The sequence below is a fragment of the Tetrao urogallus genome (genome assembly GCF_951394365.1).
Source record: "Tetrao urogallus genome assembly, chromosome: 3".
Taxonomy (NCBI): Eukaryota; Metazoa; Chordata; class Aves; order Galliformes; family Phasianidae; genus Tetrao; species Tetrao urogallus.
The window spans coordinates 20,534,429-20,550,017 of record NC_136815.1 but is presented as its reverse complement, the minus strand read 5'-3'; the positions used below and the strand labels follow the sequence as shown (position 1 = coordinate 20,550,017).

General features: G+C 37.1%; 1 protein-coding gene across 1 annotated transcript in view; it reads left to right on the top strand.

The window, feature by feature from the left end:
* Positions 1-15,589, top strand: part of VPS13B (vacuolar protein sorting 13 homolog B) — a gene marked incomplete at both ends in the record, with an annotated part of 421,628 nt that overhangs the window by 385,944 nt on the left and 20,095 nt on the right. The window contains 12 exons of the mRNA XM_079533473.1: positions 258-521; positions 664-747; positions 914-1,089; positions 1,598-1,768; positions 3,304-3,505; positions 4,237-4,425; positions 4,813-4,959; positions 6,012-6,286; positions 7,802-7,929; positions 8,530-8,729; positions 11,578-11,696; positions 12,919-13,742. Coding sequence (XP_079389599.1) covers positions 258-521; positions 664-747; positions 914-1,089; positions 1,598-1,768; positions 3,304-3,505; positions 4,237-4,425; positions 4,813-4,959; positions 6,012-6,286; positions 7,802-7,929; positions 8,530-8,729; positions 11,578-11,696; positions 12,919-13,742 — 2,779 coding nt within the window. The remainder of the gene's footprint in view (positions 1-257; positions 522-663; positions 748-913; positions 1,090-1,597; positions 1,769-3,303; positions 3,506-4,236; positions 4,426-4,812; positions 4,960-6,011; positions 6,287-7,801; positions 7,930-8,529; positions 8,730-11,577; positions 11,697-12,918; positions 13,743-15,589) is intronic.

Below are 15,589 nucleotides of genomic sequence, written 5' to 3'. Positions count from 1 at the left end.
CCAGAATTATGTCAGCCACGGTCAGTACTGCTGAGTTGAGATTCTTAATGCCTGATTTCTATGAAATTGCACATATATTTGGCCAATAAAAATAACATTTACCATTCACTGTCTTCAATAGTGCTTGGGAAAATGTAACAGAATGAAAATGCTAAAATAGAGATTGTTTTTGTACACGTTTTCCATCTGTAATTCAATCTTGACCTTTCTTATTTCCAATTGTTTATATATGGGCTGAATATTTTTGTGTGTTTTAGATCCTAATCTGTGGAAGACAGACAGTCTGTAGTTACCTTTCAGAAAGTATCGAACTGAAGGTGGTTCAGCATTACATTAGTCAGGATGGACAGGCGGTTGTTAAAGAGCACATCAACTGCCTTGCAGCCAAGCAGAAGCTGCCTTCCTATGTCCTAGAAGATGACGAGCTCACTGAACTCAGTGTGAAGGCCACAGGAGATGAAGACTGGTCCCAGGATGTATGTCTGAGTTCTAAACATATAGAACACAGCACCGTCATTCAGGTATGTCTGGAATTAAATGCTTAATTAAACTTTAAAAACGTCTGTGAGAACTGAGAACTTTAAACTTAACTTTTGATGAAATGTTCACAATGATCAGCTTAGAATAATTTTAATGAAATACTGCTGATATATCTGCATGCAGGTACCATCCTCAAAGAGTTTGATTACGTATGTGTGGTGCACAATTCTGACTTTAGAGCCCAGCTCTCAAGTGCAGCAGCGAATAGTAAGTAATGCCTCTTTAATCTCAGTGTTGACAACTTATACGTCATATGATTAATTAAGGGCAGAATGACCCACTGGAAAGACTTATTAATAGCTTGTTTCAACGGATGTAATTCTGAAATAAGGTAAGAATAAAAGTGTTGGTTTTTCTTTTTTCCTTTTTGTAGATTGTTTTCAGCCCTCTTTTCATTGTAAGGAGCCATCTTCCAGACCCAATTATCATACATTTAGAGAAAAGGAGTCTAGGATTGAATGAAATACAAGTGGTTCCAGGGAAAGGACAGGAGAAAGCACTGCAAAATATAGAACCTGATCTTACACATCACCTGACATTTCAAGCCAGGTAAAATATGCACTTTCCTTGAAAACGATTCATTTGTATTGAAAAGAAGAAACCATTTACTCTTTAACTTCTAGTGCAGTATTTTAAAGAGTACAGAGTATTCAAAGGAGATACAAGAGAACAAGTGTGTGTGACCTGGAGTAATATAATAAGAAATAATACATTTAATATCACTGTACTGAATGTGCTGGCATTTGTTTGCTTAAACTATCCACATTTTTGTGTTTTGGGGAAATAAAAAAATCCTAAATTCTCTTGGACTATTTGTTGAGAATACTCTTCAATTCCTGGGGTCTCAGACAGAAATGTTATTAAAGTTGTAATAACAAATTCATGCGTATCTGCGTATGCTCAGCAACTTGTTGGACATTGTTGCTTAATTCATCCACAATTACTTTGAGAGTGTTCCTCCTGTAGAATCCACTTGGAAAGCTTCATGAAAGAAAATGTTAATGCTGTTAATACTTGATCTTGTTCTGTGAATGACCAAATCTGTTTTCAATGACAGGGAGGAAGATGATCCTTCAGAGTGTGCAGTCCCTATCTCAAGTACGCTTATTAAACAGATAGCAACTAAATCCCATCCAGGTGGCAATGTCAACCAGATCCTGTCCGAGTTTTATGGCACTGCTAATCCTCGTCAGCCTGCTTGGCCATATAACAAGAAGGATTCAGACAGGTAGTTTTTTGCTAAACGTACTTCATAGTCATTGCATTGACTTTTCAAATAAAGAGATCTTTTACAAGATAAAATGGTTAATGGAAATAAAGCGTCTAGGAAGCTAACTAAAACTTTACCATCCATATCATTAAATACAAAGGTATCACTTACTGCTAAATATCTCCCTTATTCACAGATTGTTGGAGGCTGGGAAAATGTACTAGCAGTGCATTGGTATCTGCCAGCTGTCTTCTCAGGGTTTTGTATACGTCTGTTACTAACCAGTACAAGAGTCAGAATACTAGGCTGGAAGATCTTTGATCTTTATCTAAATAGGTTATTCTTTTCATCTGTTTTTACCATAAAACTTTGTTAATGAAATTTAAAACAACTAAACCTAACAGTGGAACTCAGTAAGTGTTTTGAGTCTTGACCAAGCATAAACTCTGTAGAGCTCAACTACTTAATCAAAATAAGGATCACCAAGACCCTTAAAGAACTTTCTACTCACATTAATAGATCAACCTGTGTCCTTTCAGAGTTAGGTCAAAACATGTGAAAATATCATAGCTTGTCCTGGATTCCTCATTAATTAAAAATAATCTCAGTGATCAAAATTTGATGTGTATTATGTGGTCTAGCTGCATACTGCAGTTATTGAAAGCTTGTACACTTTGTTTTTTCACTCTGTTGCATAAGTTTCTTAAAAGTTCAAACTTACTGTGCTTTATCCTTCATTAGATTATTCCGAATGCATTTTTAGGCAACAGAATTTTCTGAACTAACTATAGATTTTATCAGTTTTGAAAAGTTTTGTGCTTCCAGCCTTCTGTAGCACCCCAATCTAAAGAAAGCCCCAGAAATATATTTACATATAACATTTTCTTTGTTATCAATAGCTTTGCATGGTGCTTGTTTGCTTAGTCAGCCTTGTGAAATCAACTTCAAGAAGACTGCATGTGATCAATGTTGAGTATGTTTTCAGTAATTACAAGATTCCTATTTTTAAGCTGCAGAAGTGGTTGCAGGCAGGAAGAACTTTCAGTTAGCCTGGGGGCTGCCCTTGATTACACTGAAAAGACTGCATCCGTTCAAGGACTAAATAAATGAAACTTTTTTTTTTTTTTTTTTTTTTTTTTTTGGTGAATGCAACTTTTTTTTTGCTGCAGCTATAGAGGTTGTTTATTCAGGATCTGTGTTTCAGCTCAGAAACAGCAGAAAAAAGAGTTGAAGGGAAAATAAATAAGTAGATAAATTTGATTTTATGTCAGCAGAAGTCACAGGTTTAGCTATAGAAAATAACAGCAATTCTAGGGCATTCATTTAATTGACAAAATTTAGTTTGAGCTTATGCTGTTACTAATATGTCTTTATAGCCTACAAGAGCTCACTCTGACAGCATAACTGTATGTTCCAGAGTGATTCGGTAAGAGGAGACTGTTTCTTTATTTCAAAAAGGCAAGATCTTGAAAATGAAATGAAAATGATTGCATATCTTAAAGCCATTATTTGTTCCTTTGTCTTTATCATTTTGTTTATTTGCTTCCAAACAGCAATGAGCAGCTCTCCCAGTGGGACAGTCCAATGCGGGTAAAGCTGTCAGTGTGGAAACCATGTGTTAAAACTCTGCTGATAGAACTCCTGCCGTGGGCTTTGCTTATCAATCAGTCCAAGTGGGACCTCTGGCTCTTTGAAGGAGAGAAGATAGTGCTTCAAGTGCCTACTGGGAAAGTAATGATTCCCCCCAACTTCGAGGTAACTGCCATTTGAGTCAGAAGACATAGTAGTTCTCCATGTAGCAGCCCAAGTAAATTACTCCAAAGCTCAAGTAAAGACTTCGGGCACTGCTCTGCAGGTCTAACTGCATCCTGCATTATTAGCTTATCTCTTAGGGGATGTGTTGACCACGGTAGCACAGCTGACAGCCTCTAAGGGCTTTTTCATCGTTGAGTGGTTTAGGCTGAGGTGTTTCATAGCTCATGTAGTACCAGGAGAGGTTTGGTAACAAGACAGGGTGAATGACAAATGAGGACAGTTCTTCAGAACATCTTCCTTCCTGAATTTAGGGCTTTATCTAATGGATCTTCTCATATACCTTAGCTTCATCATGCATTTGCTTTTTTACCACAGTCCTAATATTGTTTATTTTTGAAAGAATTAAGATAATTCAGCAGATCAATTTGTCAGTTCCAGCAGGACAATTTGATACTTCCTGCTTATTTTGCCATTCTTTTTTTCCCCATGAATGTCTGTTAAGAAACAAAAGGTCTGCTGATTAACACATCTCAGTGGACCCTACAGTCTCAATTTCACTGGGTGGGTCAGTTTCATATCCACATTGTGGTTTCATCTATCCTTCTGCTGCTTAGAAAGAATTGGAAAAAGGCAGGGAATGACAGTGAACTGCATACTGAAAACAATGTTTAAGTGTAGAAGAAATGCATGGAATTACCAACCAGTGATAGCTGGTCTTTTTTTACTTACAGGAAGCTTTCCAGGTTGGAATCTACTGGGCAAACACTAATACCGTGCACAAATCAGTGGCAATCAAACTGGTTCATGATATGACCTCCCCAAAATGGAAGGATGCTGAGAATGGGGAAGTGGTAACATTGGATGAAGAAGGTTTTGTTGAAGCTGAAATAAAACTTGGTGCTTTTCCAGGTCATCAAAAGGTTAGGAGAAAATTATAATGATTTATAGCTTTATCATTTAATTTAAAAAATCATCAAATGTATGCAGCACTTAAGCTTGTCCCCAATTATGTTAATACATGTAGAACATAATGAGAATGTAAAAAATGTAAGAAGTATAATTTAAAGCGTTAGTAAGAAATAACCTGCCCAGCTCATCAAGGTGATACAAGACTATCTGGAAATAATTAATTATCATTCTTGTTTGAACATGCAACTTAGAAGCATGTGATATGGCTCCATTTACAAAGTACGTGAATGTAGAAAGGATTTCCATAGTTAAGAAAATGGCAGTTCAGACACTATATTTCATTGTTTCCTGCTCTTATTTATGACTTCATCAACATCATCATCATCATTATTTTACAGTTGTGCCAGTTCTGCATTTCTTCTATGGTTCGACAAGGTATACAAATTCTACAAATTGAAGATAAGACAACAGTAATCAATGATACAGCATATCAAATCTATTACAGACCACAGCTTTGTATGTCCAAACCGTACTCAGGAGAAGAGGTAAAGTGCCATTTTTGTTTGTCACCTATTTTACAGGCGTCTTTAGGTTTGTATGGCCGTAACTGCGTACAGAATAACTTGAAAGGAAGTCATTAGATGTAATAATTATAGATTATGGTATATCACTTCAGTTTAAAATAGAGAATCCTGGGCAAATATAACCGCAATAATTAACTGTGATCAAACTTTGTGCAAAGCAGGAGATTCTTGCACATTACACAATTAGTTCTGCCTGTCCTCCATCTGTTCAGACACTAATGGCCATTTCTGCGAAATAAGCAGCATAATCCGTAGTAGCTGTTGAAACTGCTCTATGAATTTTTACTGAATTTGCATGCAAAAGAGGTACATTGGCCTGGCAGGCTGAAAAGTTTTGGGAAGATTCCAACGGGGCTGCAGACCTAGGGACGTGCCCAAGGTTTATGTATTTCAGCAAACTGCATCAAATTGTGAATATCAGCTTTCTAATAATTGCTCAGTAGATTTAAGAACTAGCTCACAGGAACCAAAACATATGCACGGTCAACAATTTATATAAATTTACTGAAGATTATATTCATAACAGAATATATGGAAAGAATTCTCAGAGTCAAACAGGAAAGGAGTTGGCAGATCAACATATTTTTAAAGTACCCTATTTATGTGTTGTTTTATTTCTGCCTTATTTTTCTTTACATTAGTGTCTGTGTTTATGCATTGTGCATTTGGTGACAGTCTTACGGGTAATTTAAGGGGAACTGGAAGAATGCTAAGGCTGGACTACACCACTAGTTTTAAGTCTATCAATGGATTTTCTTCTCACACTTGTTTTACAGCGATGTAACTGTTGCTTTTGGCTGAGCTCTTTTGTGCAGCTGAGAATGGACTATAGATAACTGTGCTCAGTTAAACTGCTTATAACCGAAGACAGAATTTGGCCAAGTAGCTCTGAAAGCATGAGACTCAATATAACTGTTAGCTGTGGCCCAGTGGCTACTTAAAACCATGCTATGCAACATCAGCATGAATAAAATCCTCTTATGAGCCAGCTTGTCCCTCTGTTTTCTCTCCAGGAGTTTCACTCAGCAGATAGCACCGTGTTCAGTGTCGGGCCAGCCAGGACGAAAAGCACTGAAACATTGACTTCCGTGCCATGCTGGGACCTGCTGGCGGATAGTGGCCCCGTAACTTCAGGGACACCTCCTACTCAAAAGCGCGTGCTGCTGAGTTTCAGTCCAGGTGGCAGCTCTGAGTTGTGGAGCCTACCAGCTGTGATTAAACAGGAGTTTCCCAGACAGAGTGTGGCAGTGCCTATCGGGGCCAGTAGGGAAAGCGGATTTTATACCAGGTACTAAATGCTGAACGGTCATGAGTGATGAATGTTCCTTGTTGCTATAAAGCCTCAGCTAGTAACAAATCGCAAGAGATTAATGCGGAAGTCAGAGTAACACATGCCCCCCATATGTAAAGGGAAGCCTTACTTTAATTTAAAAATTGTTATCTTTTGATGGTTTTGATGGTTTTATTGTAAATGGTTTAATGTTATGATCTTGTACAAGTTGTACGATTTTTATAAGGTATGGGCTTCTATTTATACATGCATACACAAGAAGAGAATGAAAAGCTTTCATTTGTGGTTACGGTCTGTTTTAATTTTTTTGTGACAAGTTTTGAAGGACAGTGTAAAGTAATACCATACAAAAATGTATGGGAGGTAAAAATATATTTCAGTAAGAGAAAAACAGGATAAGTGATACAAGTGAGAAACTATTTTAAGACTATAAGCAAGAAAATACTTCCAAGTTTTGAAAGCTTGAAATATTCGAATGTGCATTCTGCTTCCAAACAAATGCATCCAGTTAACTAAAAATAAAAGTCCAATGGCTTGTCAGAAGCCCAGATTTAATTCTCAGTCCTGATATATAAATCTATTCATTCTCTTGCTGATATAAACAAGAAATAATCTGCTGAAAGAGAAGATTGTATCAGTATAAATTATTAGCTGTATGATCTTTCTTGTGCCTAAAGTACTCGGTATCATTATGAGTACTAAAGTTCCCACACAGACTTCAGCTTAAAAAAAAAAATCACCAAAATGTGAAGAACACAGAAAGAATTCCTTATAATTCTGAGACAGCCATAGAGGATCTGGAGCAAATTTTGAGCGTATTTGAATTTTGAAAATCTCTACAAGGTGAAGTTGTTTTTTTTAGAAATAGTTGAAATGACACATGCAAAAAAGAATTTGCTTAAAGACATTTTATGTATAAGTAGCTAATGAGTAGAACAAGGTAACTGATTTGTCATTTTGAAAATTGATGTAGTGATGATCCATAACATCAACGTTTGAAGGGCCAATAGCACTGTCGATCATTCCAGGGGAGCTAACAGTCACAGATTTATGCAATTGTTTAAAATATCTTTCATGTGTGTCAGAGAAGTATGCATGCAAATTCCTCTGGAAAATTTTTAAGATTTATGTTAAAAATTTGGGCTTACAATCTCATGTTTTTAATTTTATATAAATATGTGCTGGTTAGGGCTCTCATCTTGCAAACACACATGTACAGTTTCACTCACAAGTAGTCTCCATGAGGTGATTTTTTCCTCTGATGCTGTGTTTCATGGTATTTCCACGTGCTCTTCTGTTTCAGTGTAATGCTTTGTGAAGACAGGTAATAGCCTATATATGTAAGTATTGGTGGAGGCATAACTTGATCATAGAGAAGATTCTAGATGGTAGTTTTGAATGTATTTGTATATGTATATGAATGTATTGAATGTATGTTGTATGTATAGGATAATGACACATACAAGTTTCATCCAAAACTTACACATTAAAATGTGTTTTCTTCTGTTTTAGAGCTATAACACTGACTTACCAAGAGCATCTTGGCGTGACATACCTAACACTTACAGAAGATCCAAGTCCCCGTATAATTATCCACAACAGGTGCTCAATTTCATTGCTTCTAAAAGAAAACTTCAAAGGTATGTTGTTTGCAGAAATTAAAAAGTGTACTTTTGTAGTATAAATGATTTCACTTTATCTCCAGTGCGAAGATGAATTCAGTATGTGTTTTGGTTAAAACAAGAACTTTATGCTTGCATGAAAGTGAATCTCAAATCTAGTGATTCTGGAGCACACTAAAACCTGGAAGCTAATGAAATTAACCAGTAGGTAATGAGGCTGCAGGCTTTTGGGCCTCTGTGGTTCCAGCTACCGAAGTGAACTGGTTGTAGGAAGCTAGGAGACAGTGAAATTTTGTTGACATCAGTTCAGTCCCATGGAACGCTTAAATTTCCTCAGATTGGCAAATGCAACTACAAAAAAAACCCACTAGCTACAATATGTGAATGTAACAATCAGTGGAAAACCACTTATATAAATCTTAATAAGAGAAAGAAAAGAGAAAAAAAAAAACACACAGACAACTCCAACAAATAGGAAAGTGATGTTTTCATTTCTTAGTAATATTTCAGGCAGAGTATTTTAGAAACTTCTTAGTTTGTGTATATATAGGTTTGTTTTCATTTAATGTGGATTTTAGAAAGCCCTAATCTTATATATTTTATATATAAATATTTCAGATACACCAAAGTTTGAAGTTTACTGTAGAAAGATTCCAGCTGAATGTTCAATTCATCATGAACTTTACCATCAAGTCTCCAGCTACCCAGACTGCAAAACAAGAGATTTGTTACCCAGCATTCTTCTGAAAGTGATGTCATCTGATGATTTAGTAAATGAATGGAGCGATTTTGTGGACATCAACAATCAAGGAACACAAGTAAATCACTACAAAGTATTTCCTAATTAACAGCATAAATCTCTGTCTTTTTGACCTACATCGTACAGTGTTCCTCTAAAATTGGTGTATCCTTTATTGGCTTTGTTGTTTGCTTTTTTTTTTCTTTTTTTTAAACTCTTGAGACCTCTCCTTCCTAAGCCTCTTCCTGTGGAATTTTTAGAATACAGATACGTACTTGGCAGTGACTGATTTTAAAAATAGTTAGATCAAAAATTCCAACTTGGTAGTGCTGAACTTTTTCACTTATTTTTGATCAACCTGGCAAGTCCACAGCATTCTCTGGAAAAATAAGTCCTGAAAATTTCTGGCCCCTGGAAGCAAAGAATCCCAGAAGATCCAGGAAAATTCTTCCATTTGGTAACTTCATTACATCGTGTAGGAGTCATCGCTGTTGTTCTCCCTTGGTGTCTTCACAGAAGCTAACCATGTCTTTATAAAACAAAAACCAAAAAAATTCTTTCCTTCTGTTATTTTTCTCCTGTTTTGAGGTAAATGAAAACTTCCTTGACTGAAGTAATTCTTTTTGATGGGAATTTTTTCCATCTTTGAAGTCATTAGTTTACATGGAATCAACATAAACTGCTTGGCTCTTTGAAAGAAATACTAGTTTCAGATGTTTTCCCCGGGGACCAATCGCAAAATGCTCTTGATTATTGAGTGTTATGTTATATAGCAAGTAGTTCGGTTTCATTCAGCAAGCCACTCAAGCAATGCAAGGTTTCAAATTTCAGTCATTAATGTTATGCCAGACCAGGGTTCTTTATAAGTATCTGGCTCCTAGGAGGAATTAGATGCTAAGACAACATTTGGGGATCATTGTCTACTTGAAGAACTCTCCAAATAAAAATTGTAGCCTTCTGTTATTGAAGTTTTAGGGTATACGTGTAGGGAGTCTCCCAGGATTTCTCAATCAGTCTTTCCCTTAGGAAACTGTAAATATATATAAATAATGAATCTGCTAATAGCCTTAGATTTGACTTCACATACAACTTAGTTAAGACTGAAATAACTGGTACTTTAGAGGATCTCAAGCAATTTGTATTCTTTCTATCTCAGATAGATACTTGTTAATCTTGATCCCCTCACGAAGAAAAAATAATTAATTTACTAAAACTTAAGGTAAATATCTCTGCTATCCATTATCAGAATTATCTGAAATCAGAATTAAAATGGCCAGACTTTAAGATCCATGAGGATTTATAGAATAGCAAGGTTGTACTAGTAAGTCAGTAAATGTCCTTTTTTCCACCAATGCAGGATGGAGAATAACTTCCAGATAAGCAAAGGATTAAGCTTGATATATATAAAATAAATTATTTTATATGTAATTCTCAGAAGAATCGGATGTAATTTGATGAATGAAACTTAATAATCTGTACAATAAATAACAAAGCTAGAATCAGTTTAAGTGCTGATCCTAATGAACTTCTGAGAGCTTTTTGTTTTGTTGACTTGTTAACAACAGTAAAGACTGTTCAAGACAAGCAGCTGCTTATTTCACTTGTATTAGCCCATCATCTTTGTGCTGTTCCCTTAGTTTGCTTTCCTTTAAATGATAGCTCCTGTCATTACATTCTTGTAAATAATTGTGTTGATTGTAGGACTAGAAGAAATCAGAAGCAAGCTTGTGTTAACAAGGACTGCTGCAAGTTTTCCAGACTTGAAAGGACTTCCTTATATTTTGGAAAAATACAAAATTTGCATGTAAATACTGCATAATTAGGCTCCAAAAACAATGTCTTTTTTTTTTTTTTTTTTTTTTTTTTTTTTTTTTTTTTAAACTAGACTATGTATCATAGAATCATAGAATTATAGAATGCCTTGGGTTGGAAGGGACCTCAAGGATCATCAAGCTCCAACCCTCCAGCCGCAGACAGGGCTGCTAACCTCCAGATTTAATACTAGACCAGGCTGCCCAGGGCCCCATCCAACCCAGCCTTGAACACCTCCAGGGACGGGGCATCCACAGCCTCTCTGGGCAGCCTCATCACTCTCTCTGTAAAGAACTTACCCCTGACATCCAACCTAAATCTTCCTTCCTTCAACTTAAAGCCATTTCCCTTTGTCCTGCTGTTATCTGCCCTTGTAAAGAGTATTCATTCCTAAGGACAATAGTTTCAGAATGAAAGTTGGCACATGCATAAGCAAGACACAAACCTGCTGTCAAGGTCCCATTTTCCTGACTTTTTAGACCTTTCACATTTTCCAGTAGACTTTTACCATTTCTTGGTGACAGCACTTTGCATGTGAAGGTGTTCTCACAAAACCAGGCTTAAAAACAAGTTATTAAGCAAGTTGTCACGAATCCACATTACTTTTTCAGTTTTATTTCTTAAAACATTGCTGTCATGTGTTTTGCATCATGTTATCTACTTGTATTACCAGCTCTGAGCTACGGCATTGCAAGATAATGTTAACTTAGTGTTTGTTTTCTGGAGGAGAAGGTGGGATTTTGTGGAGCTTCATAAATACGCCTTCATCATAGGTCCAAAATCTCAAATTAAAATTTTCTGTTTATTCTTTATTAATATAACTTCCTCCCTGCCAGCATGTCTTGCTTATTCCTCTAGAAGAATATTCTTATTTAAATGTATTCAATGAAAGGATGATGTGCAAATTTTGTCTAGCTATACAGTCGAAATACTTACAGTTTCAGAGCTGTTATTTTCTGAACTATTGAAAACTGTTTCTTTTTTTTCCTAAACAGTATTATGACTTGAGTAAAAGATCTCAATTAGAATTCATTAATAGGATTTATTGACATTGTGACAGATTAAAAACAGGAATTTTAGTAGCATTCAGTCTGTGTTTTAACTCCTTCCACTAGGTTGTGTTCTTGACTGGTTTTGGCTATGTTTATGTGGACATCGTCCATCAGTGTGGAACAATCATTATAACATTGGCCCCAGAGGGAAGAGCAGGACCCATCGAGATCAACCTCAACAGGTACACAAAGCAAATAAAAGATAGTAGAAGCATAGCCAGATAGCCCCAAGAAAGACAGTCAGCTTTCTAAGTGTTAACTGACTTACGAACTTCAGCTTTACTGTTTGTTTTATTTAATATTGCTACATTCTCCGTGGCGTATGTTTAGACCACATGTTATATTTTGTATATCACGGTTAAAAAAAGACAATCTAACATCAAAAGGCAAGTTGCTTTAGGGTAAACATTACATGTCTGATACAAAAAGAAGTCCTGAGTTGTTCATTAAAAAAAAAAAAAAAGGCATTTCCAATCATAATTAATTTTGAGTGCGTTCATAGATTTAAAATGCATTTAACCAGATCCTGTTATCCTTAATCATATGAGCTCCTGCTAAACTGATGGGAAGCTTGATATGAAAGGGCTGTAGAAATACTTTTACACCCGATAATTAACTGCTCCTGATTATAATGCTTTTTCTTAGATTGCTTCCCTCACTTTCATAACAGACCACAGCCTGGTGCTCAGCTCAGTGTGATTACAACACTACCTATTTCTAACATGCACCACGCCTGGCCTCCGGCAGTGCTGCTACAATTGGAGTGGAATGTCTTGTACTGTTTTTATTTGAGCTATAATTAAGTATTAATCCCTCAGAAAGTGGTCATCAGCAGTACATAATAGTTCACTTGCTAGTTAAACTTGGCAAAGAGCGCTTAACACTGGAGGGGGGGGAAGCCCTCAATGCCATCACTATAAAAATGTCGTGGTGGTTTAGTTGGAGTGCATTCTGCTTTGATAATGTGAAATGGATTATCCATAATAGTAGCCTTCAGTGGTGGCTCCAAGAAAATCCTGAAACAGCTGAGGCTGTACTTGAATTATTAGAAAATTTTATTTGTCTACTTTAATATGCGGCTATATTGAAAATTTGATAGGGCAGTACTCTGTATATAGGGAATTCCTGTCCAATCTATCCTGTTGATTGGTAAGAAAGAGAGAAAAGTGGCGTAGATCTGTAATATTCTGCTTCTTAGAAGGTCTGCTTCTATCTTTCTATCTCCTTCTATCCGGGTGATACCCATGGTGGTGATCAAGGCTGTCAGATCCCATTAATAGGACTTGCATGAGGAGTTTCCCGTGTTATTAAGTGCAGGTCTCCCCTAATGGCTTTTTTAAGCAAGATGCTAGCTAAACTCAATATACGTATAAAGTAACAAACTTTTTTTTCTCTCACATCCAGAAGTCAAGAGCAGAGCCTGTTCTTGAAAGTGTTTATCAGTCAGCTAAGCCTTGCCGTGTTTGATGATATCACAAATCACAAAGTGTCATCTGAACTCCTGCGGCTCACAGCAGACAACGTTTTCCTCCACATGGCTCCAACAACCAGCTACCTGAGGCCCCTGTCGCAAGAGTTCCAACAGGACACCGGGGAAGGCCTCCCACCATTTTATAGTCTGCAAGTGTATTGTGAGGACTTGCAAGTGGACAATCAGTTGTACAGCAAATCCAGTTTCCATTTTGCAGTCTTGCTGTGCCAAGGAGAGAAAAATGAGACCGTGCAGTGGTCGAGAGCGAACAACCTCAGTGTTTCCAACAAAGATTTGGAAAACTATAAGGAAAACTGCTTTATAAAGCTTTGCATTGCTTTTTCTGAAGAAGAGAATTTCATGTTTCATGTGAATGACCTCAGCTTTGAACTGAAACCAGCTAGGCTCTATGTGGAAGACACCTTTGTTTACTACATTAAGACTCTATTTGATACATACCTTCCAGAAAACAGAGGCGCTTCGCAGTCTGTGAATACTTCTGGTACTACCCAGATACTACCCAAACAAGTGAGAGAGCATGCAAGAGCTTTAGTCAAGCCAGTGAAGTTAAGAAAATTAACAATACAGCCTGTTAATCTGCTTGTCAGCATTCATGCTTCGTTAAAACTGTACATAGCTTCAGATCACACCCCTCTCTCCTTCTCCGTGTTTGAGCGAGGACCCATCTTCACCACTGCCAGGCAGCTTGTCCATGCCTTGGCCATGCATTATGCTGCTGGAGCACTTTTCAGAGCAGGTCAGTACTTTTTCATAACCTGTAATATTTTTATTAGGTGCCAGGATTCTGTAATTGTCTCTCAGGCTGAGTAATCTAAATGTTAGCCATGCAATTACTGTTTGGTAATGATACAATATTTTGAGACGTATTTCACATCCCACCATGTGACAGAAGGGAAATAAAATGGCCGAGCAGACACCAGTGAAGATTTGTAAAGCTGTGCTAAACATTAGCCAGCCGCCTGAAGGCTTTACTAAACCCTGAACACAGCATAAAAATGTATTCTAGCTGGCTTAGGTTTTGTCATTTTATGTTACAGTGCTAGACAGAATCGACTCACATTCCTCACATAAACTCCCCAAAACTACATTTAATCAAATTATTCAGCATGTTGCTCTGCATTCAGGAGTAAATTATAGCCCTGAATGTTGTTTTGTTGTTAAAACTCCTTTTGGCTGCAGTTTATGATTAGGAATCTGTCTTTCTTCATACAGCCTTCATGCTAAACTGGCACACAGATGTTTGCTGTCCTTTGATCCAAGAACTATGAAGTTTGCTGTTACTAACTTTTTCCCAGATAGGATCAATAGTGAGCAATTAATCTGGGAGGTTAGCAGGTACATTCTGTTTCCTGTAAATATTAGTTTATAAATATAAATCTATAAATGATGAAGTTATTTGGTATGTAAATTCTCCTGGTGTGCAGCAGATTTTGTACCTTAAAGATGAAGAACCTCTTCATGACCTCCATGATCGCACACAAGTCACATATTCCATACTGAAAGTCTGGGTTTATTTCCCTGCATATTGATTTTCTGAAAATCTGATGTATACATCTGTACTTGCAGGAATAGCTGTGACCTGATCTCTGTGCACAGTTACCAGAAATGTATGCATGCATTTCAAGCATCTATAAACAGAAATAGTGAGCTGCTGATCTGGTATTTCACTTTGTTTGTACCCAATTTGTACAGCTGATTATGACAACTGCTTGTACAGTTGCACACCATAACATCATGTGTGGATTCAGAATTTCCATACATAGTTGCTTGCAAAATTTGCAGGTTTTGCTTTTTGCTACTTGTTTGGATTTGTTTTACAGTCAAATCCCATAGTACAAAAGGGGAGATCTAGTTTCTTGCTAATTAGGAGTGAAACTGTGGCCAGTAGTAGTCCCCAGTGTGAACGTCTGCCCACAAGTGGATGGGAGTGGTGCTACCAGTGGTGATAGACTGCAGCAGGAAATTGGGGTTATACTGGCTTTTCATCTGCAACATCCCAGGTGAGGCACATGTGCTAGTTACAGATTCCTGAGCCTGGTCTTGGTGTTTCCTTCTGCACAATTCTTGCAGAGTGCAGCAGTGCACAGGCCACCCCTTGCTTTGGGCTCATGACAGCCTGAAATCGAAGAGATTTAAATACTAAGAAATAAGGCTTGCTTCAGGGTAACGCCTGTTCAGGAAAGCACGTAAGCTTATATTTAGTTATTAATTAAATCCCTCTCAGCATTAAAACTAATGTGTCTTTTGAAAGGAGTTACCATGATTAGAATGGTGGCTTTTGTGTGTAAGTGTCTGCTCGATGAGACAAAGCAACTGCTTTATTGCAAAGGGTTTGTCAAGCTTGTCATAAGGCTGACTGTGTCAACAAAATTAAAAAGAAAGAAAAATTCCAGTAGAAAGCACTATATAGTCTGCAGACTGAATCCTTTCCTCACTCTCAGGTGAATTACAGGTCTTGGATTGGATTCTTGTGGAAGAGGGCTTGCTCTGCTACATTTAAACCATGTTAATCTTCTGCAAGGTGAGGGGATGTTTGGCACCCTTCTGCTTACCACTGTCCCATGTGTAAATTGTTGTAGCATC